This window comes from Pelodiscus sinensis, chromosome 1, assembly GCF_052426305.1.
Source record: "Pelodiscus sinensis isolate ZL-2025 chromosome 1, ASM5242630v1, whole genome shotgun sequence".
Taxonomy (NCBI): Eukaryota; Metazoa; Chordata; order Testudines; family Trionychidae; genus Pelodiscus; species Pelodiscus sinensis.
In genome coordinates, this window is record NC_143052.1 from 70445099 (window position 1) to 70470019 (window position 24921).

The following is a 24921-nucleotide window of genomic DNA, read 5'->3' on the forward strand; positions in this document are numbered from 1 at the left end:
CTACACTTGGTTAAAGGCATAACAGAAACATTCATTCTTGGAACAGTGATTTCTGTAGGGACATTCCAGTGATAAAACATGCTCCAAAATTGAATGGTCTAAAACTATATTTAAGCTGCACTAAAATTCTGCAAATATTTTTGTCTGTTTTCCATAAAAGTTCTTTAGTCCATGAAATTTACTTTCTAATAACTTAGTTGAAAAATATTTTTCAATTTTAATAATATAAATCTTTTAAGTGAATATAGTGATAGCTAAATTAGCAATCATTCTGTTAATAAAAATGTTAAAATGGAATTAGACCAGTAAAAAGCTTGTGTGCATCAAAAATGTAAGACTGGCAGTTTCAAGGAGGAGATTTGTTATAGGGTAATTGGAATTTTTTTTAAAAAGCATCTTAAATATATCTTTTTAATTAAATATTTGTCACTTATATTTCATGTTTATGATTGTAATCTAAAGAATCTAGGTTAAATATATGTTTCATTTTGTTTTTAGATTCTACATATCAAAGGGTGCTATTGTTGATCAGTTGGGAGGAGATTTAAATTCCACCCCACTTCACTGGGCAACAAGGTGGGGACACAATTTTGCATTTTCTTTACTCCCAGTTTAATTAGAAAGTAGTTTCTTTATTGGAGTGAAATTCCTTTATATGTTTGTATTATGGGAATTTGGGGTGCTTTCATGCAAGAATGATCTTGAGAAACTAGGTTGCTGGTCGTAACTGAGTACAGGTAGGACCTTTATAGTCCAGATTTCGGTAATCTGGCAACATTTCTGTTTCAGCGCCCTATGGATGCTTCCAGGCTGGAGTGCTCATGGGGAAAAGCTGGACCCCCAAGCTGAGCAATTCCTCTGCTACCGTCCCAGAGCTTCCAGAGTACCACAGATATCTCATTTACAGCAGTCAAGCTCAGGGAGGGAGGGGGGAAAAGCAGGGACACTTCAGGGAAGAGGCAGTGTGGCTGTGGAGCCCAAGAGCCGGGAGTGCAGCCCAGCAGCCATGGAACTCAGTGCATACCCACTCCTGACCCCTAGCCACAGCCACCCTGCCTCTTCTTCTGAGCCACCCTCCGTCACCAGTTCCCACTTGGTTAATGCCGGCCCTTCTACTGCCACTGGAGCGGAGCACTGCAGCCGGTGACAGCAAAGGGGCCAACATTGATCTTCCCTCCAGCATATATCCTGGTTCAGGATGAGTTAGGTCTTGAGGGGAATGGATCAGAGAGGTAGGTACAACCTGTACATTATATGTTTGGCCTACAAGGACATGGGCATACAGTTAATCTATTGGCCGGTTTACTAGTTTCAGATGAAGATGAGGCTGATCACTATGTTAAGAAAGTATATACATTTTACATAAATTGGAGTCAGTGGTTGCTTTGTAGTTCTCTCTCCTATTGATCTGGGAATCTTGCCTTTCAGGATTGGAGGGTCTAGAAATACAGAAGTGGAAGATATGAGTCAGGTGATAGGAGAGATCAAAATTATTATGTAGGATATTGTCAAAGTAAAAAAGGGGTGGATACACATGTGTACAGTACAGGATAGACTCCTTGGATACAATAGAATAGAAATGAACGGGGAAGGAAATGTATATGTACTAATATTCATAATTGTGCACTGCAAAAAGGAGGCCTGGGATACTGGTCTTTGGAACATTTAAGTAATTAAATTATGTTGTTACTTCAGAGTGAAAAAACCACTCATTAGGCTAATCTGTTAGGCTTAGTTTTAAATATTAAAACTAATTTATTCCTTTGGGTTAAAGAGCATATTTGACTATGTACGTATTATAAGGTAAACAATTAAACGGATTGTTACTGTTCTAAATTAATTCAGGTTCAGAGAATATTTGACTATTATTTTGAACGCCAGTTGACCAAAGCCATATTTTGATTAACCAGAGAGGATTGTTTTGTGGTGTCATAGCTGTGCACAAATTGACAACTGTGCATATTTGGCACCTTATCACAAAAATGGTGAGAAATGGGAAAGTATCCGTTTCCAAGTAGCACATTTCCCCTTCCCCCCATTAGAAGGATACATTGCATCTCCTCCCTGTAAAAAAGAAAATCTGTATAAAATTTTTAAAAAACAAAAATATAAAATTAACTCATATTTAATTGGTCATAATATTTACAGAATTAGATGCATAATTTCAATTTTCAAAGGAAATACTGTTTTAAGCTTTAGAATTGCATCATTCGTGTCTTAATTGTTTAATTAAAAATGTCTGAATTTAACATTTTTCCTATCCAAATATGTTACCAAATGTTTTTTATTTATATATATATATATATATATATATATATATATATATATATATATATATATATATATATAAAATTAACTAGCTGTATTTGTGTTCACTGTTCTGTTTAGACAGGGTCACTTATCCATGGTTGTACAACTGATGAAGTATGGTGCAGATCCGTCACTAATTGATGGGGAAGGATGCAGCTGTATTCACTTGGCTGCCCAGTTCGGGCATACTTCTATTGTTGCTTACCTGATAGCAAAGGGACAGGTAAACTGAAGTATTGATTACAACATGTAATTTTAGGCTCCTAAACAGATTATTTCATTAGTAAGAAAACAATTACAAATTATGCTTATAATTTCAGTAATTAATATTATGTTATTTTGGAAACTGTCGTATCTTTTTATATTGTTGTGTGTTGCATTTTTAGATGACTGCATTTTAATTGAAGCATCTAATGTCTGTTAGCAATTGTGTGAATACTTTGACTTTAGTTCACATGTGTCTAATGGCCAATATAATATGTGTAAATGTCAGTGTATTTATTCATTTCTTTTCTTACTTTCATTGAATACAATTCCAATCAAGTATATTTTAATTGTTCAGACACAAATCTCCAGATCATTGAAACCTCATGGTAACAGCAAGCAAGACAGAAGAGGCATGGTGATATATGAGACTAAACATTTTTGTGTTAGCTCGTTGTACGCCAGAGGTGGGAAAAATGGCCTCTGCAGGCTGGATCCGGCCTGCCAAGCAAGTTGATCTGGCTGGCAGAGGACCTGCTGCTCCCCTCACCCCAGACTAATCAGGGCCTGGGGGCAGGGGGAAGCCCGAGAAGTCTCCTCCCTCCCTGTCGTCACCCTGCAAGGAGTTCATGGCACTTAGAAATACTGTGCGCTCCTGACAGGGTAGGAGGAGACTTTGTGTGCTCCCCCCACCCTTAAGCCCTGATTGGCCTAGAGGTGGAGGGGCGCGCACAAAGTCTTCTCCCGCCCTGCAAGGGGCACAGTGCTTCTAAGCTCCGCACGCTGTTTGCAGGATGGAGGCAGGGTGGGAGGAGACTTCACGCACTCCCTCCGATTGGCCAGGGGGCAGGGGGAGCATGTGAAGTTTCCTCCCATTCTGCAAGGGGCTTAGCACTTGAAGTCTACCGCCAGCTGTTTCTCAGCTCTAAGTGTGGTGCTCTCTTGGGGGAAATGGGGAGGGCAGGGAGCGAGAGACGTCACTGCTCACCCTCTCCAGGCCCTGATTGACGTGGGGACAGCACGTGAAGTCTCCTCCCACTTCCAGGGGCACAGGTGCCTGTTCAGGGTCTGTGGGTGGGGAAGCATGGAAGTGTCCTGGCCCCGCCCCTTCTGGGATGGCCCAGGGCCACTTCAGAAATTTTTGAAGTGGCCCCCGGTCGAAATTTATTGTCCACCACCGCTGTATATCTTTAAGTCTACAACTCAGCCAAACAATTAATAAAACAATCTTCCCGTTCCTGCTTGGCATGTATCAGCTCATGGGATATAAAATCCCAGTTAATAAGTTAGCTGCTTAAACCTTGGGTTTAACAGTTTAACGTATTATGCAGGATTCCACTCCTGCCCATGTGCGGGATTGCTGCTGCTGGTCCCCCACATTGGGGGGGGCCAGCAACAGGAGTCAGTCTCTCCCTCTCTCCATGTGTAAATATGTAACTACTGAAAATTTACCAATATTTTACCAAAAATTACAAAATAATCAGCATTTTAACATGCCTAATTAGCATACTGTGTAATAAAAACAGTATGTTCCTGGTAAATGGTATGTAGTAGTCAATGATTATCCAGGCATAACTTTATTCTTGCTTTCTGACTGCTTTCACCTTATAAATTTACATACTGTGTTCCTGTTTATCCAAAACTCTATTATCCAAACCTGTGTGTTGTTTGCACTCCTTCCTAGTCATCTAATGGTAATGTGGATGTTTGGCTAATAGAGCAGAGACTCCTGAACTGGACTGCAAGTTTCGGGATGAGTCCCCAGCCATGAGGGAGGCCACACTGCTGCTGAATGGCTTCTGCAGCAGATAGGGAACCGCATTCAGTCCTGTTACCATGGGAGTGAGTGAGTAGGGCCATAACATCAGAACTGCAGAGGGCTCCTGCACTACTGCAGAGTCAGTGACACTCAATCCCTGAGGGCATAAAATGCAGAGATTGGTGGGCAGAGCAGAGTTGAGGCTTTGTCCCTGCAGAGATTGAGTGTCATCCAGCCATCACTAGTTCAGGTAACTCTCTGCAGCCCCAAGGTCAGTGAAATGAGAGAGTGAAGAGGAGCAGAGCAGAGGCTCCTGGCCAGGACTGTGCAGAGGAGGATGACAAGACTCCAGCTAGTTGCAGGGGGAGACTATCCCACTGCTGGATGGCTTCTACCTTCCATTATTTGCACTCTAGTTTATCCAGAGGAAATCTGTGTCCTTGATGCGATGTGGACAATTGGCAGTATATTGCATATTTGGTTTATTTATAAAGTAGCTTAGATGGAACAGCAGATGGCGCTATTGTATCTTCAAGCTCATGTTTCTATATAGGTTTATTTCATACAGGCAGTCCCCGGATTACGTACAAGATAGGGACTGTACGTTTGTTCTTAAGTTGAATTTGTACGTAAGTCGGGTACCCTGGGTGTCCCCGTTTCAGCCACTGCTGAAACTGACCAGCGGCTGACTACAGGAAGCCCAAGGCAGAGCTGCTTTGCCCCGGGCTTCCTGGAATCAGCCGCTGAACAGTTTCAGCAGCAGCTGACTTGGAGACACCTGGGGTAGAGCAGCTGGGGTGCTGCCAGGTTGGTCCCCGCAGTGCCGAGGTGCGGCGCTGTGGGGACCAACCCAGCAGCGCCCCAGCTGCTCTGTCCTAGGCGTCCAGATTCAGCCGCTGTTGAAACTGACCAGCAGCGGCTGAATCGGACACGCCTGGGGCAGAGCAGCTGGAGTGCTGCTGGGTTGGTCTGGTAGTGCCGACCCTTTGCGCTGTGGGACCAACCCGGCAGCCCCCCAGCTGCTCTACCCCAGGCGTCAGCGAGAAAAGCCTGGTCTGCTGGGGGGCGCGCACTAGCTGCGCCCTCCCCCCCCCCCCCCGCAGCAGACCAGGGAGATGCGGGCGGCGGGACCGCTGAGACGCGCCACTGTCCCGCCGCCCGCGTCCTCTGTGGCTTTGCTCCGCGTCTCCCTGGTCTGCTGGGGGGCAGAAAGCTCCTCTTTGTGCTTTACTGTTTTATATATATCGACTCTGTTGGCACCACTACCCTGCACAGCTCTTGTACATTTCAAAGGAGGAATGCGGAAGTGCCTATCAACTAGTTGAGTAGTCAATGGAAATTCCATCGACTACTCAACTAGCAAATTAACCATTACTTAACATCCTTAATACGCAGGCTCACAGTATGCACAGGATACTGCCGCTCAGGGCTGGCTTTAGGAAGTGCGGGGCCCAATTCGAACAATTTCGCAGCAATTTCGGTTGAGCAACAGCTACCTCCTGTGCCAAACTCTGGAGGTAGCGAACACACGCGCACACACACACACACACCGCAGCATAGGCAAACCCTGTGCTCAACTCACACCTCCTGCGGCACAGCCAGCCGCTGCACTCCTTCTCCGGGGCCAACGCCCCCTCCCGCAGCATGCCCAGCATACTTCTGGCTTCAGGATGTGGGTCCCCATTAGGCACAGGGCCCAATTCAGGCTCATCGGCCTAAGGCTGGCGCTGCTGCTGCTACTTGTGTAACTGCTGAAATTTTCAATGCTTACATGGCTATTGAAACGCTTTTTAAAATTCCTAATGGAAACTTAGGTATTGTTTTGTTTGCACTAGCAGAGTTTATGTGGGGCAATTATTGCACAACACTTTGGTGCACACTGCAGTTCATATCACTGGTGTCCTGTCTATGGGGTTATGTGGATTGGATATCAAATTTAAATGACTAGTATCTGATCCAGCATGGCAGATGCTGTATTCTTATTATATAGTGAAACTTAAGTATTTTTTACTTATCTGAGTAATGCTTTTCTTTTTGTCAGGATGTAGATATGATGGATCAAAATGGAATGACACCTTTAATGTGGGCAGCTTACAGAACACATAGGTAATTAACTCCTAATACAGACTTGTTCAAAGCACTTAGCCTTGCTCAAACAATATAACATAGAAGGACACACAAGTCACTATCTTTAGCTAGCTAAATTATTCCCATAGTGCCATCAAACATGCAATAATCTGTCTGATTTATTATAATTAATGAAGAAGACAGGACATTATTTGCCTAACAGTATTACTATGTTTTCTTCTCCCTCCTCTGCTTCTCCTTCTAAAAGAGTTGTATGATGAAGGGTGAGAAATGTTTGGTACCCTTACTGTTGTGCATCAAATACATAAGCATTTGCATGATATTACATGTTTGTAATGATACTGTCATTTTTTCTGTGATACATGGGAAAATAAGAATTTATTTGAAAATATGTGATCTACTATCATATACAAGACATTGTTAGATAGCCCTGTGCAGATTCCATGCAATTCAAAAGATTTTTTTTTTCAGAGACAGCAAATATGACCATTAATGCTTACCACTAGAAAAAAGGACTATTATAATTTGTAATGTCTGAGTTGATACATTAAGGTGCTTAAGTAGGCCAAACTCATGGACAAAGTGCCTTGTGATTTTTAAAATTCTTTATGGATCTAACCTAGCTTTTATTTTTCTAGTGTGGATCCAACTCGATTGCTGCTTACTTTTAATGTTTCCGTTAATCTTGGGGACAAATACCACAAAAATACAGCATTACATTGGGCTGTGTTAGCGGGAAACACTACAGTCATTAGTCTTCTACTAGAAGCTGGAGCTAATGTTGATGCCCAAAATATCAAGGTAAACATTTTAATACTTTAATCATTTATTACAATGTTGTACAGAAATAATTGTTAAAATCTGAATCTTGATTATTACTAAACGTTTGATAATTCCTAGGAGGTGGTGTCTGGCCATGTTGAGCAAACTATGCAATGAATTTGGGGACTATTTTCCATCAAGAGTGGCCCATATCCTCTAATTCTGTACCTGCAAAATTACATTTGTGAAAAAGTGTTTCTGCAAAAACATAAAAGCAATTATTTTGTGCACTCAAACACGTGTACATCAGTTTTTGTAGGAGCACATACTTGTGAGTATAAAATTGAAAAACTGACTGAAAATTTAATTTTGCTAAAGTTTGAATGTTTCGAAGTGTAGGATGTTTGTTGTTTTCTGAAAAGAGGGGACAAACTCCAATTTACCACCATTTTCAGGGCAATCAAAATGAACCATAACTACAGAATACTGGTTACAGCAAAATAATTGTTCCACTTTTCCCACGTGACTAAATTTTGTTTTATGGGAGGGGATGGAATGGAGTTTATCAGGGAACCAATTGAGTTTCTATGGTTCAACATTAGCTCCAACTTATGCCTTTGGCACAAAGTCCCTATGTCTACACCGCAATAAAAGACTTATGCCATAGTCGTGGCTGGCCTGGGTCAGCAGACTTGGACTCAAGTTCCAGGGCTGTATAACTGTGATATAACTGTTTAGGCTCAGGCTTCAGCGTGGCCTCCAAGACCCCCTTGATGAGGTGTGGGATTCGGAGTCCAGATTTTAGCCTGAGCCTGAACATCTGCATTGCTGTTTTTAATCCTGCAGCCTGAGCTCTGCAAACCCAAGTCAGCTAACCTGGGCTCTGAGACTCTGTGCTACCAGGGTTTTTTTTATTGTACTCCAAGAGACCATCTGCCAGTAAATAATTGGAATAATAGAGCTTTAGTTTGCAATACCTCAGCCATTTACCAGCACATGCCGTATGCTAAAATTGTGGCAGTTGGCACAACTCGAGCATACAGCCTCAATTGACTATTTGCTTGTGAATGCCAGAGGTGTGGGATTCTCCAGTGGCCATTTATAGTCACAATCCTGAGTGGCACAATAAGGGTGGACATACTGGAGAACCCACCCCAATATTTGCCATTATAATGTACTGCATGTGGTATAGGTCAGTTAATCTAGCATTTCACAATATTTTTTTCCTAGAGGGTTCACTTGAGGTGGTCAAGGCATTGTCTTATGTTGTCAGCCCCAGAAGCAATGAACTTATGAACTTTATTGTGTATATTTTATTTGAACTCACACAGCACTGTTAACAGTATCCATTTTCTTGGTCAGTGTGGGTCAGAGCCACAAGTAAGTGCAACATAAGTTCACACCAATTGAAGCTGTTACTGTATTCTAGACTGTAACAAATCTTGGTGCTCTTGAATTAAAACTCCTAACGAAGTCCACATAACTTTCTCCATGCTTTGAACCCTAGAATCTAGGCTCACACATTTACTTGCATGACTATAATTACCTGTATAGTTAACCACGGATGTGTTATATTTTCAGCCTCGACTACATGTGGCATCTCTTCAACTATTAATTATAAAGTGACCATGTATGTAGTAATATATATATATATAAAAAATCACCTCACCTAAAATATTGCTTATCATAAAGGGATATCCTTTAGTCTGGAACAGTATATTTATCCTCTCTTCAGTTATTGGCAGGCAGCAGCAGTGAGACAGAAAATAGACTTTTAGAGTGCTGGATCATGGTTTGTTCTCCACAGACATTCTATCTCTATCACACATGCTTATTCTCTAATCCACGATTTTCTAAGTCAAGAATAGACGGGAACTACAAATGGATAGAAGAAAATGTTTAACCACTGACCTAAAAAGCCAGATAAATGGTTATGTAATAAAACAGCTACATTCTCTTTCTAATAAATAAGCTCTAAACTATTTGAGTATCAGAGGGGTAGCCATGTTAGTCTGAATCTGCAAAGGCAACAAGGAGTCCTGTGGCACCTTATAAACTAACAGTTTTATTGGCGCATAAGCTTTCGTGGGCAAAGACCCACTTCGTCAGATGCATGTAATGCAAATTCCACAGGCAGGTATTCTCCTCTGGAATTTCCACTACATGCATCTGACAAAGTGGGCCTTTGCCCACAAAAGCTTATGATCCAATAAATCTGTTAGTCTATAAGATGCCACAGGACTCCTCGTTGCTTAAACCATTTGAATGATTCATAAAACAAATGGTCATGGCTTTTACTGCACACTTCGTTCACTAATGTGAAATTCTGTGGTCCCTGTGGATAACATAGGTAGATTTTGAACAGTCACATTGGCTGTCCAAGTCTTAAAGCAAAAGCCCCGGTCTGTATTACTAAATAAAATAATGGCGCGAGAGAGATCATAATACTGTGTCCATGTGAATATCTCGTCTTCAGAAGTCTCTCCTTTTTCTTTCACCTAATGAATTCTAATGGAAATCAGACAAGGAACTTTTTTTTGTCATAAATAGTCATACCCAAATGGCTATGTCTGCACTGCAAATATACACCTGTGGCTGGTCCATGCCAGCCACAACATGAGATTGCATGGCTTGGGTTGTTTCATTGGAGTGTAGACTTCTGGGTTTGTGCAGCTGCTTGAGTTCTGGGACCCCCAACTTTGCAGGGTCCTAGAGCCTGGGCTCCAGCCCCCAGTCTCAAACTCTGTACTACAGTGAAACAACTCCACAGCCTGAGCCCAGCAAGCCCAAGTCAGCTGGCACAGGCCAGCCACAGGTTTTTCATTGCAGTGTAAGCATACCTAATGTCTTTACACATGTGGTAGGCAATCTTTGGCCCACAAACCACATGCAGCCTATCAGAGTAATCTTGATTGGGAGCCATGAAATATTTTGATGACATTGACCATTCACAACTTCCAGTGGCAGTGGTTCTCGGTTCCTGGCCAAAGGGAGCTGTGGGATGCAGTGGTCAGCACACCCCTGGAACCGCTCCATCTACGAGCTCCACTTCCACAGGTCCCATTTGCTAAAAACAGCAAACTGAGGCCACTGGAAGCTGCATGGGGACATGCCTGAAGTCAGCCAGTGTCAGCAAAATGTCTCCCGGCCTGCAGTCAGATTACCCTGATGGGCCGCATGTGGCCCATGGGTTAAAGGTTGCTCACCAGTCTTCTATATTTTCTGGGAATGAGCAGCTACCTGACAGACTTCCAAAACAGATAGTTCAGTAGCAATCATGAGTGGTCCCTGAGGCGGTCCATCACAAAGCATATATCTCATCATTGAGGATTCTCATAATAAATCTTTGTGTCACATAGGAGAAGTATAAATATCAGAATTTCAGCTCCAGGAGAAGCCTCAAGTCAGGTTTGTTACCTTCTTTCTGCAGTGGAACCTAGGTCTCCTTTATGTTTTCCACCTATTTTCCTGATCCCTATGGTGCCTTCCAAAAATAAAAGGAAAAAGCACAATCTCTCTTGTAGTTCTCTACTAGCTAAGATAGTTTGGCTGACAGACCTGCCCTAGATGTACATTCAATTACTAATACAGATCCAAGACTGCCTGGATCTGATCTTACTGTAGTGTGGTCAGGTTCACCATCCAAACCTGAACACTTTGCACTTGGTGCTCCAGACGCCGGTCATTTAAATACCACAGATAGGGACTACTTTGAACAGGGGCTGATGAGAGTTCTGCAGGGCCCCGGGCAGCACATTTTCGCGGGGCCCCCCTTTGGAGAAAAAAGGCATCAAATGCGCAAATTAATGGCTATTTTCATATTAAATGTGAATTGGGTAAATTTGATAGAAACTTAATTTAATTGGATAATTTTTATTTTAATTATATTGTACGTCATTCTTAAACAAAATTCTACATTAATAATTACAAATTTTCATTTGTATTTAAGTCTATTATAGCTGTCTAGCTCTTTTGGCAGCACATTCTTCAATTATGTCATTAAAGTCCATTTCTTTACACAGGTCGATTTCAATCGATATAATTGAAAGTCCTACAAAACGCTCCTGGCTCATAGTAGATCTTAAGTAATTCTTTATTAGTTTCAATTTTTCCATAGTACCTTTTAAACTGAGATTACATTCTTCAAGTTTTCTTTTTTCCTTTAATTTCTGGCTTCCCGCCATATATTTTCTACCTGCGTCTCTTGCTCTGCTAGTCATTTTATAATTTGGGGTTGTCGGCAAATTTACAGTTATAAAATTGTTATTTATCTGTAAAAAACGGAGTGGGTGACGTGGTGCATGCGCCACGGCCACAGCCGACACAGGTAATAGCACGTGTGCAAATCAGTTTCAATCTGTCGCCCGCTGCGTATTCATATTACTTCATTACGTGTTTCACATATCAATATTAAATGTTCGTTATTAAAAAACCTAGCCAATAGCCCGTCATAAGATGGGATTTCCATGTCTCTCCTCCACATCTCTCTCTTTCTCTTTATCCTCCTCCTGCTGTCTCTAACAACCCCCCCCAGCTCTCCTCCGCCTCCTGCCCCTCTCTCCATCTCTTTCTCTTCTCGTCCTGCCTCTCACTCTCTCTTTCTCTTCTCCTCCCCTTCCTGCCTCTCTCTCACTTTTTCTCTTCCCCTCCAACTGCCTCTCACTCGTGGAGCCCAAATGGCTGTTTGCACTGCTTGCTCCCGCATGGCGGCCCAGCTGAGCGGTGCAGAACTCAGCTGAGCGCCAAGGCAGGAGGCGAAGGAGGGTGGGGCGGTGACATACACGGCCAGGGGGCGGGACTTAGTCTCTGTCATGCCTTTTGCCTCCCACCGTGACGCTCAGCTGAGTTCTGCGCCACTCAGCTGGGCTGCCGTGTGGGAGCAAGTGTCCATTTGGGCCTCGGGGAGCACAGGGCACAAACAGCCGCTTGCGCCACCGCTTGCTCCCATGCAGCGGCTTAGCATGGGGCCTATTGAAGCGCAGAGCCTGGGGCAGTCGCCCCGCTCACCCTGCCCTATATCCGCCACTGGCTTTGAACATGTCGAGGAAATTCTGATTCAGAGCACAAAGAAGACATCCATCAGAACCACTTATTTATCAAAATGGAAGAGACTCTCAGTTGCAGACTTCAGATCTTTGACTATTTTCTGCATTTATAATTCCTCTAGCCCAGTGTTTCTCACCTTTTTTTTTTTAATAAAGTACCCTTTAAAAAAAAGTATAAGTACCCCCAGTACCTACAGTTTTCAGACACAAAATGTTGTTCTACCATTGCAACACATTTATTTAAAGAACTTAATTGTAGCCAGGTGGGCGATGACATATTTGGGTGAAAAATTTAAACAAAAATTCAGTTTCCTCCAAATTTCATTTGTATTGATGTACATTGACTTCTCTTGAGGCTATGTATACCACTGGGTTGAGTCACACCTATACCTCTTTCATAGAGCTGGAAGGGACCTTGAGAGGTCATCACGTCCTGTCCCCTTGCCCTCACAGCAGGACCAAGTACCATCCCTGATAGATTTGCCCCAGATCCCTAAATGGCCCCCTCAAGGATTGAGCTCGCAACCCTGGGTTTAGCAGGCTGAGCCTCAAACCACTGAGCTATCTCTCCCTTCTGTTTATTAAGCCTCATCTTGCAGCAGTCTTAGTTTGCCATTGTCCTGTGTTCAGTATTAGAATATACTCTGTGTTCAGTATTAGAACATAAGAATGGCCCCACTAGGTCAGACCAAAGGTCCTTCTAGCCCAGTATCCTGTCTTCCAACAGTGGCCAAAGCCAGATGCCCCAGATTGGGTGAACAGAACAGGTAATCATCACATGATCCTTTTCCTGTCATCCATTTCCAGTCTGTGACAAACAGAGGCTAGGGACACCATTCCTACCCATCCTGACTAATAGCCATTGATGGACATCCATGAATTTATCTAGTTCTTTTTTAAACTCTGTTACTTGGTCTTCACAACATCAGGGAGTTCCACAGGCTGACTATACTGTGTGAAGAAAAACTTCCTTTTGTTTGTTTTAAACTTGCTACCTATTAATTTCATTTGATGTCCCCTAGTACTTATATTATGGAAGCAAGCAAATAACTTTTCCTTATTCACTTTTTCCATTACAGTCATGATTTTATAGACCTCTATCATATCCCCTCTTAGGGTACGTCTAGACTACATGCCTCTGTCGCCAGAGGCATGTAGATTAGGCTACCAGACATAGTAAAATGAAGCGGCGATTTAAATAATCGCCGCTTCATTTAAATTTACATGGCTGCCGCGCTGAGCCGACAAACAGCAGATCAGCTGTTTGTCGGCTCAGCGCGATAGTCTGGACGCGCGGGTGGGGACATCAAAGGTATTTGTCGATCACCCAGGTATACCTCCTGGGATGAGGTATACCTGGGTGGTCGACAAATACCTTTGATGTCGACACCCGCGCGTCCAGACTATCGCGCTGAGCCGACAACAGCTGATCAGCTGTTTGTCGGCTCAGCGCGGCAGCCATGTAAATTTAAATGAAGCGGCGATTATTTAAATCGCCGCTTCATTTTACTATGTCTGGTAGCCTAATCTACATGCCTCTGGCGACAGAGGCATGTAGTCTAGACATACCGAGTCTCCTCTTTCCCAAAATGATAAATCCCAGTCTTTTTAAGCTCTCTTCATATGAATCCCCTTCCAATCCGCTAATCATTTTTGTTGCGCTTTTCTGAACCTTTTTGAATGCCAGTATATCCTTTTTGAGGTGAGGTGATCACATCTGTACACATTATTCAATATGTGGGCATACCATGGTATTATATAGAGGCAATAAGATACTCACTGTCTTGTTCTAGATTCCTTTTTTAACAATTCCTAAAGTTCTGTTTGCTTTTTGACTGCCACTGCACGTTGAGTGGATGTTTTCAGAGAAATATCCACAATGACTCCAAGATCTCTCTTGAGAAGTTATAGCTAAATAAGTCCCAATCATATTGTATGTATAGTTGGGATTGTTTTTTCCAGTGTGCATTACTTTACCATTTGTCATTTTGTTTCCCAGTCACTTAGTTTGGGAGATCTTTTTGAAGCTCTTCACAGTGATGATGATAAATTTAGTTTAATCAACTGATTCAATAGTTGATGGATTTTCCATCAACTAGTTGATTAGCAGACAATGGGAAGCTGCAGTGGGCTATATCCCACCTGGGAGCTAATCCTGCTGTGGCTCTGCCTTTTAAATGGATTAAGAGCTGATATCTCTTAATCCATTTAAAAGGATTTTGTACAGCGGGGGGAGGAGGGAAACCTGCAGGAGCTGGGAATCAGCTGTTCCATCTCATGCTGGGTCTCCCTGCTGCGCCTATTGGCTCTTAATACATTTAAAAAGCAGAGGTGCATCTGGGACTAGGCTCGTGCCCGGTCCCTGCTACACCCTCTGCCTCCTCTGCTCCCCATGGAGACAGTGCTGGGGGGAACTGACTTTTAAGCCTGCTCTTCCCCTTTGCTGCCTCTATTGGAGGCACCAAGTGGGAAGGGTTGGGGAGGGAGTAGAAGCGAGTAGTGAACTAGTCCCTCGATGATCCAGTAGTCTTTTGCTTATCGGATAGTCGACTAGTCGCTTACATCTGTACTTCAGTCTGCTTTGGTCTTAACTATCTTGAGCAATGTAATATCTACAAATTTTGCCACCTCACTGTTTACCCCTTTCTCCAGATCATTTATAAATAGGTTGAATAGTATTGGTCCCAATATGAACCCTTGGGGGACACCCCTAATTACCTCTTTCCATTCTGAAAATTTACCATTTATTCCTACCCTTTGTTTTCTGTCTTTTAACCAATTATCAATCCATGAGAAGACATTCCCTCTTATCCCATGGCTCTTACTTTACTTAAGAGCCTTTGGTGAGGGATCTTGTCAAAGGCTTTCTGGAAATCTACTAGATTAGTAAGTCATGATTTCCCATTACAGAAACCATGTTGACTTTTCCCCAACAAATTATGTTCATTTATGTGTCTGACAATTTTATTCTTTACTATAGTTTCAACTAATTTACCCACTACTGACATTAGACTTACCAGTCTCTAATTGCCAGAATCACCTCTAGAGCCTTTTTTAAACATTGGCATCACACTAGCTATCTCTTCCAGTCATTGGGTACAGAAGCTGTTTTTTTTTTTAAAGGATAGGTTAAAAACTACACTTAATAGTTCTGCAATTTCACATCTGAATTCTTTCAGAACTCTTGGGTGGATGCCATCTGGTCCCAGTAACTTGTTACTGTAAGTTTATCAATTTGTTCCAAAACCACCTCTAATGACAATTCCTCAGATTTGTCACCTAAGAAGAATGGCTCAGGTTTGGGAATCTCCCTAATATCCTCAGCCATGAAGACTGAAGGAAAGAATTCATTTAGTTTCTCTGCAATGACCGTATCATCTTTGAGTGCTTCTTTCGCATCTTGATCATCCAGAGGCCCCACTGGTTGTTTAGCAGGCTTCCTGCTTCTGATGTACTTAAAAAACATTTTGTTATTACTTTCTGAGTTTTTGGCTAGTTGCTCTTCAAACTCCCTTTTGGCTTTTTTTACTATATTTTTACGCTTAATTTGACAAAGTTTATGTTCCTTTTTTTTTTTTCCTGACAAGGTTTTAACTTCCACTTTTTAAACAATGCCTCTTTTTCTCTCACTACATCTTGTACTTTGTTATGAAGTCACTGTGGCACTTTTTGGTTCTCTGGCTGTGTTTTTTAATTTGTGGTATACATTTAAGTTGGGCCTCTATTATAGTGTCTTTTGAAAAGTTTCCATGCAGCTTGCAGAGATTTAACTTTTGTCACTGTCTTTTAATTTCTGTTTGTTTAACTTCCTCATTTTTGTGTAGTTTCCCTTTCTGAAGTTAAATGCCACAGTGTTGGGCTGCTGAGGTATTTTTCCCATCACAGGGATGTTTTATTTACATTATGGTCACTTTTTCAAAGCGATCCAGTTATATTCACCTCTGGGAACAGATCCTGTGCTCCACGTAGGACTAAGTCAGTAATTTCCTCTTCCCTTGTGGGATCTAGAACTAGCTCTCCAAGGGTATGTCTACACTACCCTCCTAATTCGAAATAGGAGGGTAATGTAGTCATACCGCAATTGCAAATGAAGCCCGGGATTTGAATTTCCCGGGCTTCATTTGCATAAAGCCGGACGGCGCCATTTTTAAATGCCGGCAGTTCGAACCCCGTGCCGCGCGGCTACACGCGGCACGGAGTAGCTAGTTCGCATTAGGCTTCCTAATCCGAACTAGCTGTACTCCTCGTGGAATGAGGAGTACAGCTAGTTCGGATTAGGAAGCCTAATCCGAACTAGCTACTCCGTGCCGCGTGTAGCCGCGCGGCACGGGGTTCGAACTGCCGGCATTTAAAAATGGCGCCGTCAGGCTTTATGCAAATGAAGCCCGGGAAATTCAAATCCCGGGCTTCATTTGCAATTGCGGTATGACTACATTACCCTCCTATTTCGAATTAGGAGGGTAGTGTAGACATACCCCAAGAAGCAGTCAGTTAAGGTATCAAGACATTTTATCTCTGAATCCTGTCCTGAGGTGATGTATACCCAGTGAGTATGGGAATACTTGAAATTCTCCATTATTGAGGTTTTTTAAAAAATGTTGATAGCCTCGCTAATGTCCCTTCTCATTTCATAGTCACTATCCTAGTTAGGTGGTCGATAATATATCCCTACTGCTATATTGTTATTATTAGAGCATGGAATTACTATCTGTAGAGATTCTGTGGAACATTTTGGTTCATTTAACATTTTAAGATTTTTAAAAAAGTTATAAAGTTTCTCCAGTCAAAGAATCTGCTCCTGCCTGGAACCTTAACATTGACATCTTGAGGTCCATTGGGCTTCCTTTAATCCCTTTTCAGAATGTTCTTTAGTTTATCTCACTCTGAAAATTATTTTCCTAATTACAGTGACTTCATACAGGAGAGTGAGAGAACTCCAAGCACTTACAGCTGATTCTCTCTTTATGGCATTTCATAGGGGCAGTGGTTGTGCTCAAACCTCACCCAGGTTCATCCCTAGTGTACTCTCAGAATTCCATCTGATTCAATCAGTTATCTTACCTGTCTTTTTTCTGAAATCTCTCTTGGTGAAAAGAAGGAAGTTAAGCTAGCTGGACATTTCCAGACTTGATTAATTACATTGACAGAATCAAACCATCTAGGCTGTTTCCATTTATTTCTGACTGTAATTATTCAGTCTAAATTTCAGACCATCTCACTGCAAAAAAATGGATATGTAAGTGGATAGCACTTCATCTCACTCTTACAAATTAGCTGGTAGATCTCTCCTACTAAACATTAAGAATTGAGCAACATCCTCCACCTGCTTCAGGAATATGTGCGTTTCCAGTATCTATTGACTTTTAACAGGCAATATGGGTCAGACATAACTACCAGAGCAGATACCAAATATGATAAAACAATGGTTGGATGCAGCTGACAATTTTCATTTCACCAATCCAAAAGGTTGCCAGTCTCAAATAGTGGAATCTATGCTGACTTGTTCTTAAGAAAGAAAGAATAGTTACTTAATCTTATAGTAACTATGGTTCTTAGAGATGGCAGTTAGGACTTTACAACCTTCCTTTCTTCCCCTTTTTCGGAGTCCTCAGCTACCACAGAATTTGAATTACAAAGGAATTGAGAAGGGGTTGCAGACACTTCATCTTTGATGCCTTTGCATGGGAGTAAAAAGAGATATATGCTTGTATATGGTTTCAACATATACTATTCTAAAGAATCTAGTATTGTACAGAAAACATGTAAATACCTGTGTGAAGATACACACTGACTACACCATTTCAAAGGACAACAGTTATTGTAAAGCAAATAAGTGTTCTTTTTCTTTTACAGTTCTAGGTACCCCTTATTGAGTTTGAGGGTTACAAAAATCTGGCTTTTTGTTATAGGAATTTTTCAAAATAAAATTTTGTTTATAAAAACCAGGCTTAACGTAAGCTGATGCTGTCCATAATAGAAAAAACATTGTTCTACAATCAGCCTTATTTTGTTCTCATGTTTTCTGTTGATTAATGTTCCAAATTTAGATTCTTCTGCTATTTTAATTATAGCTAGTTATCTGTAAATCAGGTTTTGAATTTTTTTGAGACCTCTTGTCAGTTCTGAACTTTTGATGTGGAACAGATGGTGATTTGGACGTATCTATAACCTTGCCTAGTAAGGTCCTTTCTGCAGAGAGCTTCTTGGAAATAACTAAAAATGTTGTCTAGCTTAACTATTTTTTGGATCTTTTGGATGGAAAATCCATTTACTTCCAGATTAGTTAGAGACTGAAATGCTACAGGTGAGCTAAAGCTTTTTAAAAGGGTGAAGTCAGTTCTAGGTGCTATTGTTAGTAAATTACATCACACAAGCTTTTTTGAGGGAGTTGACCCAGGTCATTACTAGTCATCCAAGTAAGGCACTGATTTTCTTTTGAATTAAAACACTGTTTCCAGGATTTTGGTTAATTATCAAGAGGCAGTAGGAAAAAACAGTGCTCTGTACTGAAATGGAAAAGCTTCTAGAATAAATTTGATCATCTTGATATGAAGATACATATGTTGAAGATCTGATGACAGTTAGGTGGTATCCTGGATTAATATCATACGAAGTATTGAAGTACCTGCTGTCTGCATATTAATTGCCATTTCTAATTTAATTAATATGGGGTTGTCCATTCCAACTGTTTTGAACTATAAAAACAAGAAGATAAACACCTTTTCTTGGTGGTAAAATTATATTCTTTTCTTTGAGGTTTGGATTGGAATGGAGGTAGAATGATTTTCATTACTGAGAGAAGTATTAAATCTTAGGCAGTAATCCCATTTTGTTATGATTCTTTCATACCCATATTTTTACCCATAATTTATTGAATGGACTGGGGTGGTCTCATAGATGAGAACTATTTTATAAGAATAAATACATGGAAATTTTATTTGAATACTTGTGATGTCTTCTGTTTCCAAAGGAAGGAGGAAAAGGCTAATTACACTGTCTAATCATGAATTTCTAAAATAAGGAGAGTATTTACTTAATGGGGAATGATTTGAATCTGCTAGTAAATCTTGGATTAGATCCTTGATGTGGTTTCTTGTCAGGAAATTTCAGTCATGTCTTTTAAAGGCTTGATTGTGAATATCCCCAGTTCAAGTGCCTAGCCTATTTTTTTTATTATTATTAAGATCACACATGGTGAAACATATCAAGCTAAATATTTATTACTATCTGACTTGGAGATTAGTGTATTAATAGTCCAGGATTGAGATCCCTGATGTTTGTTATAAATATTAAAATGTATTTAATAAATAAGTCATGCCTCCATATTAATAAAAGGCATGGCTAGTTGATCAGATTTTTTTTTTAAGATTTATTTAACACTCCTGCAATCTTTTTATCTAGACAGTCCCAAGGTGTCATATAGCCCTCTAGTAGAGGAGATGCTCAGTTGCATCCAAAGACAATAGCAGGTTTTATGTTGGAGAAAAACTTCCAGAGGTTATTACTTGTCCGCAGATAATCTTTATAGTTTGGATATGTAAAAATACCAGTGCCTCAGATTTTCCAGAGATTAGTGATACAAGAAACCAGTAGATATGTGAATAGACAGGGTATTCGCTATGGCAGAGTCCCACATTTTTTTTGTTACCTCAGAGGGATGAGCCTATATCTTAACCTATATTTATATCTTAACTTATATTTTAATGCTCTGGTTGAATGACATAGAGGATAAGGATAACTTTTGGTCTAAATTTTCTGATGAATTAGGCTTGCTCAACACCTCATACATAGGAAGTGGAAGGAAACTCCCTGAAAAGCCACAAAATCCATCTTAGGTTTTCCATTATGTACTACTTAATCCCTTAACAGACTCAGGATGAGACTTTCAAAGGCCCAAATGGGGGCATCCAACTCCCTCTGAATTTCAGTGGTAGTTAGATGACTAGCTGTTCTTTGTGCCTTTGAAAAACTCCCTCCCCTACTCCCCAGTTGCTAGTACACTGTGCCCTTTCTGGGTAACCTCAGTTTCTGGTACCTGTCTCATTTTTTTTTAGGCATGGCCGAATGATGGAGGATTCAGCTATTTTTCAAGCCTCCATGAATGCTTTGTTTAGGAGGGGAATTAACTCCAGTAGAAGAGAGGAGGAGTCAAATGCGAAACTGGAGCTGGAGGTACCTGCAGTTGGTTATCCCTTGCCTCCGCTATAACACAAGACCCTAGTCACAAACTTTCACTTAGCTCTTTTTCTTGGAGTAGAAAACAGATATAAATCTCTGTAGATGGAAATCCGTTTAGTCCTCTGTCTTTCTCTCTCTCTGTCTCCCCTCCTGAGTGTGCAGTGAGAGATGAACTAGGACAATGTTGTTACTGCCTTGGGATCCTTCAAGATAAGTGAAAAACCTGGCACACACCAAGCATAAGGACCTCATAATGGTAGGATAAACTGGGTGCCAGCAATCGTTACACTTTCTGTCCTTTTCCATTTTCTTCCTAAGAACACAAAGGCTGAGGCTAACATAGTAATATTAAAATGTGAGAAACTTTTCTCACGGAAAACATTTTGTAGTACAGTACTAGTGATTTCTGGTGATCTCTTCCTTGTGGCATAGATGTAACTAAGGAGTAATCCTATGCAGTGGAGAATTTCCATGATCCAGTGAGCAACAGATGCTTTTTTTGTTTGGTTGGTTTCTGCTGACTGTCAATAGTTTAGAGAGGAGGGGGGAACAGATAAGACGTCTGTTCAGGATATTTAAACACAGATTTGTTATGACAGAGGATCCCTAAAGGCAATAGTTGTAGCCACATTTGAGGCACAGAAATTATGTCATGAACGTGGATTTAATACTGTGCTCATCACTGAGGCACTTATAAAAAAAAAAAAAAAAGTGAAAAGAAAAAGACTGGAGGGAATGAATCGTCTTGTTGGCGTCAAAGCAAGCATCAGAGTAAAATTATACCAGAATATTATTTAATGTTTTTTCAGTTTAATAATTTTATGTGGGTGATTTACTATTTTAAAAGTAGACGTGTTCAAAATACTTTTAAAAATATTTTAAATTAAATTTCTCCTATTTTTCAAACTCCTGGCAGGGAGAATCACCACTTGATTTGGCAAAACAGAGAAAAAATGTTTGGATGATCAACCACTTACAAGAAGCGAGACAGGCAAAGGGATATGACAATCCATCATTTCTGAGAAAGCTAAAGGCTGATAAGGTGAGAAGAAATCTCTCGTTTTTCATGATATAAAAACATGTTTTTGTCATGTTCCTCCCTTTTCAAAATAGGTCTTCAACATTACAGAGTACAGCATGTCACCAGAGCTCATGTATATAGATATTAACAAGAACTTTTCCCCATATTTCAGTTCTGGAATTATCTCATATTGTCATGCTATATCTAGCTTCTGAATCACTGCCATTGCAACCTTTCCTTGGGATAAAAAGTATAGGAACATAGTTTCTTCCAAGGGTCAGTGACAATGCTGTTCCTTGTCTGAGCAGAAGGGAGAGTACCATAGGAACAGTGTAGTTCTCTTCTTGTGGAAAATCAAGATACTTTGACAAATGTAATCCTCAATCAAACTCAGAAAATCAAAATTTCAGTCTATTTCCTAAACTTCACTCTCTTGTGTAACTGCTGGTGAGTTTTATATGACAAAGTGAAGCAACATGGAGGCTGAACATGACACTATAATGGTGGCGTATGAACCTTCTCCAGTTTTCAAAGGCCTTTTATTTCAAAGGCCTTTTATTAGGTAGAATCCTATTGGAATATATAACCTTGGCACTGGTTTGATGGATAAACAATTCATCTGTCAACTTAAAAAAAAAAAGCACAGCTCAATTTAACAAAAACATACATTTTATACAAAAATAAACTGCTTTTAAAAATCACTTATAGTGCATTGGCTTGGTGGGCTAATGACATTTTAATGTTTTGTTTCCTACTGAATGACAATTTAAAAGCAAGGTGTACTCTGTGCACAGGAGGAATATTGGAGCGCTACCCATGGCCTGAGCTGAGTGGTATTAATAAATCTTAATGTATAGGGAGAATGGATGGAATACATGATAGAACCTTTGAGGAGGACAGGGAAATGGAAGTGTCTAAGAGAAATGTCTGTCATAAATACATACATAGGATTTCCATACAGAAGTAATTTTTATTTGTCAGTGAGATGGCTTTGATGACAGTTATTCTCTAAATGTTGCACATGAGGGTTGAAATTATTGTTTTAGCTCAGAAATAGTGTATCTTGGTAATGAAAACTTTAGCTGTAGTCTTCAAGGACAGTCTGTTCTCAGTCATTTTTAAGTCAACATTTGTAAATACTTACATTATTACTCTTTATTCATATTGTGATAGTGCCTAGAGGCTCCAATTAAGTATTGGTATATCAATCAATAATTGGTCCCCACTGTGCTCAGCAATATACATACACATGACAAAAAGATGGGTCGTTAAACCCAAATGCTTACGATATAACTACAGGCAGTCCTCGACTTACGCGGATCCGACTTATGTCGGATCCGCACTTACGAACGGGGCTTTCTCACCCCGGAGGTTGAGGTGGCGGATTGCTACCTGCGAGCTCCGGGGCGAGAAAGCCCCGTTGGTAAGCTGCTCCGGTGCCCCTGGTCTGCTGGAGACCGTCCCCAGCAGACCACAGGCACCGGGACTGAAGCTGCAGCCGTGGCGGGGTCCCGCGCCTCTGAGACTTTGCCAGAGCAAAGCCTCAGAGGCGCGGCACCTTGCTGCCGCTGCGGCTCTGCTCCCCGTGTCCCTGGTCTGCTGGGGGGGGGGGGGCGCAGCTAGTGTGCCCCCCCCCCCCCAGCAGACCAGGCTTTTGTTTTGGACCCTGGGGCAGAGCAGCTGGGGCGCTGCCGATTGGTCCTGCAGCGTCGCTCTGGGCACTACTGGACCAACCCGGCAGCACCCCAGCTGCTCTGCCCCAGGTCCTGATTCACCCGCTGGTCAGTTTCACAGCGGCTGAATCAGGACGCCTTGGGCAGAGCAGATGGGGTGCTGCTGGGTTGGTCCAGTAGCACCGAGGAGCGGCGCTACTGGAGCAACCCAGCAGCACCCCAGCTGCTCTGCCCCAGGCGTCAGCTTCTGCTGAAACTGACCAGCGCTGAGTACAGGAAGCCCGAGGCAGAGTTGCTCTGCCCCGGGCTTCCTGGAATCAGCTGCTGATCAGTTTCAGCAGCAGCTGACTTGGGGACGCCTGGGGTTCTTAAGTTGATTCTGTATGTAAGTCAGAACTGGCGGTCAGTTTCAGCAGCGGCTGAATCTGGACGCCAGTTCCGACTTATATACAGATTCAACTTAAGAACAAACCTACAGTCCCTATCTTGTACGTAACCCGGGGACTGCCTGTATATGGAATCAAAGGTACATGAATATTAGGTAAGCAGTTTTACTTTTTGCAAGCTTCATAGCATCTACAATATAATACATAGCAGTTGAATATTTCAGTTGACTTTTTTTATAACTTGAATGTAGCTTGTACTCTGAACTGTGTATTTAAAAGGTAATTGCTTGATTTGTTAGTGCCTACTCTTTGCTTATATGTCAGACCATTAAGAATTACCATGTAAGTAGAATTATGAGCAACTTTCATCTTTTTATTTTGTTTTTAAACTTAGTTATTACTTTTCTCACCATATATACTGACCTCTGTGCCCTTTCATGATAAAGTATCATTTGTATTCTGTTCTTAGTTATAAAGCCTCTTGTAGGTAATAGGTACTGAGCATGTCACTTGTACTTTATGTCATTGTCTATTACAGCCATGGCCAACCTGCCGCTCGCGCCGCCCCCCCTTCCAAACGGCTTCCCCCCCAGGCTTTCCTGTGCTTATTGTGTCAGAGCTGCAGGGTTTTAAAAATGCACCCAAGATGGCGGCCATCTTAAAGGGGCAGCTTCCTTAAAAAATTTTTTTTTTTTTAATTTTTTTGTTTTTCCTCAACAATTCTGTTCTGGGGGGGCTTTGCTTTCCCCCTGCCCCTCTTGACAATTCTGGTGCAGCTCTTCGCATTTTTTCTGCTTCTGTTTTGGCTCTCTTTGTTAAATGGATTGACCGCCCCGGTCTATTACAATGCAGAGTTGTTTCCAAGTGTCTTTACTAGAGTATCTTTATATAATTTCATTGTACTGGCTCTTCACTACTGGGATAACTAAAATAAAGGTTTGCTTTAAATTGTGGCTGTTATTACAAAGAGAGTATTGGAAAAATGTGATGATGTAAAGGTAGCACTTTTTCATCCCACGAACCTGCTTCCTATGTGTTTGATTAGTTTACTGACACAATAAGTTTCTATTCTTCTGTTCTGTTAGCACAGCAGAGCTACTGTAGTTACGATAGGGAACTGGATTTTGTTCCAACTTGAGTATGATTGGTAGAATGGTTAACTAATTCCCTCTGGAGAATATTTACCTCAGAATTTAAGAGCTATACATCTCAATAGCTCCTATACTACCTGTCAAATATTTTAGTTGGGTAAAGGTTATAGGAGATTATGTGCTAGTCAGAAAGAACGTAATTTGACTCATATCCCAGAGTGAGTTTACAGTTATGGCAACTACAAAATCTTTTTAGTTATCAACTTAGTACTTTTGTTATGAAAGTCATTGAGACACAAAGGTGGAACCTTGTGTTACTGCTTTTAACCATTTTCCACTCCACTTTACTATAGTTACTTTTACCCTTTACTTAGCAATATGTTCTTTCCTAGATTTCAATATGC

The 24921-nt window shown here is 41.2% G+C and overlaps 1 protein-coding gene across 4 annotated transcripts in view; it reads left to right on the forward strand.

The window, feature by feature from the left end:
• Positions 1 to 24921, forward strand: part of ZDHHC17 (zDHHC palmitoyltransferase 17) — a 123473-nt gene that overhangs the window by 43856 nt on the left and 54696 nt on the right. For all 4 annotated transcript variants that reach the window (XR_012904821.2, XR_012904822.2, XM_075932172.2 and 1 more), the window contains exons 4-8: positions 499 to 576; positions 2389 to 2533; positions 6315 to 6379; positions 7000 to 7162; positions 21263 to 21388. Coding sequence is in view for 2 of the 4 variants with exons in the window: in XM_075932172.2 (XP_075788287.1) it covers positions 499 to 576; positions 2389 to 2533; positions 6315 to 6379; positions 7000 to 7162; positions 21263 to 21388 (577 nt within the window). In the remaining 2 variants the exon portion in view is untranslated. The remainder of the gene's footprint in view (positions 1 to 498; positions 577 to 2388; positions 2534 to 6314; positions 6380 to 6999; positions 7163 to 21262; positions 21389 to 24921) is intronic.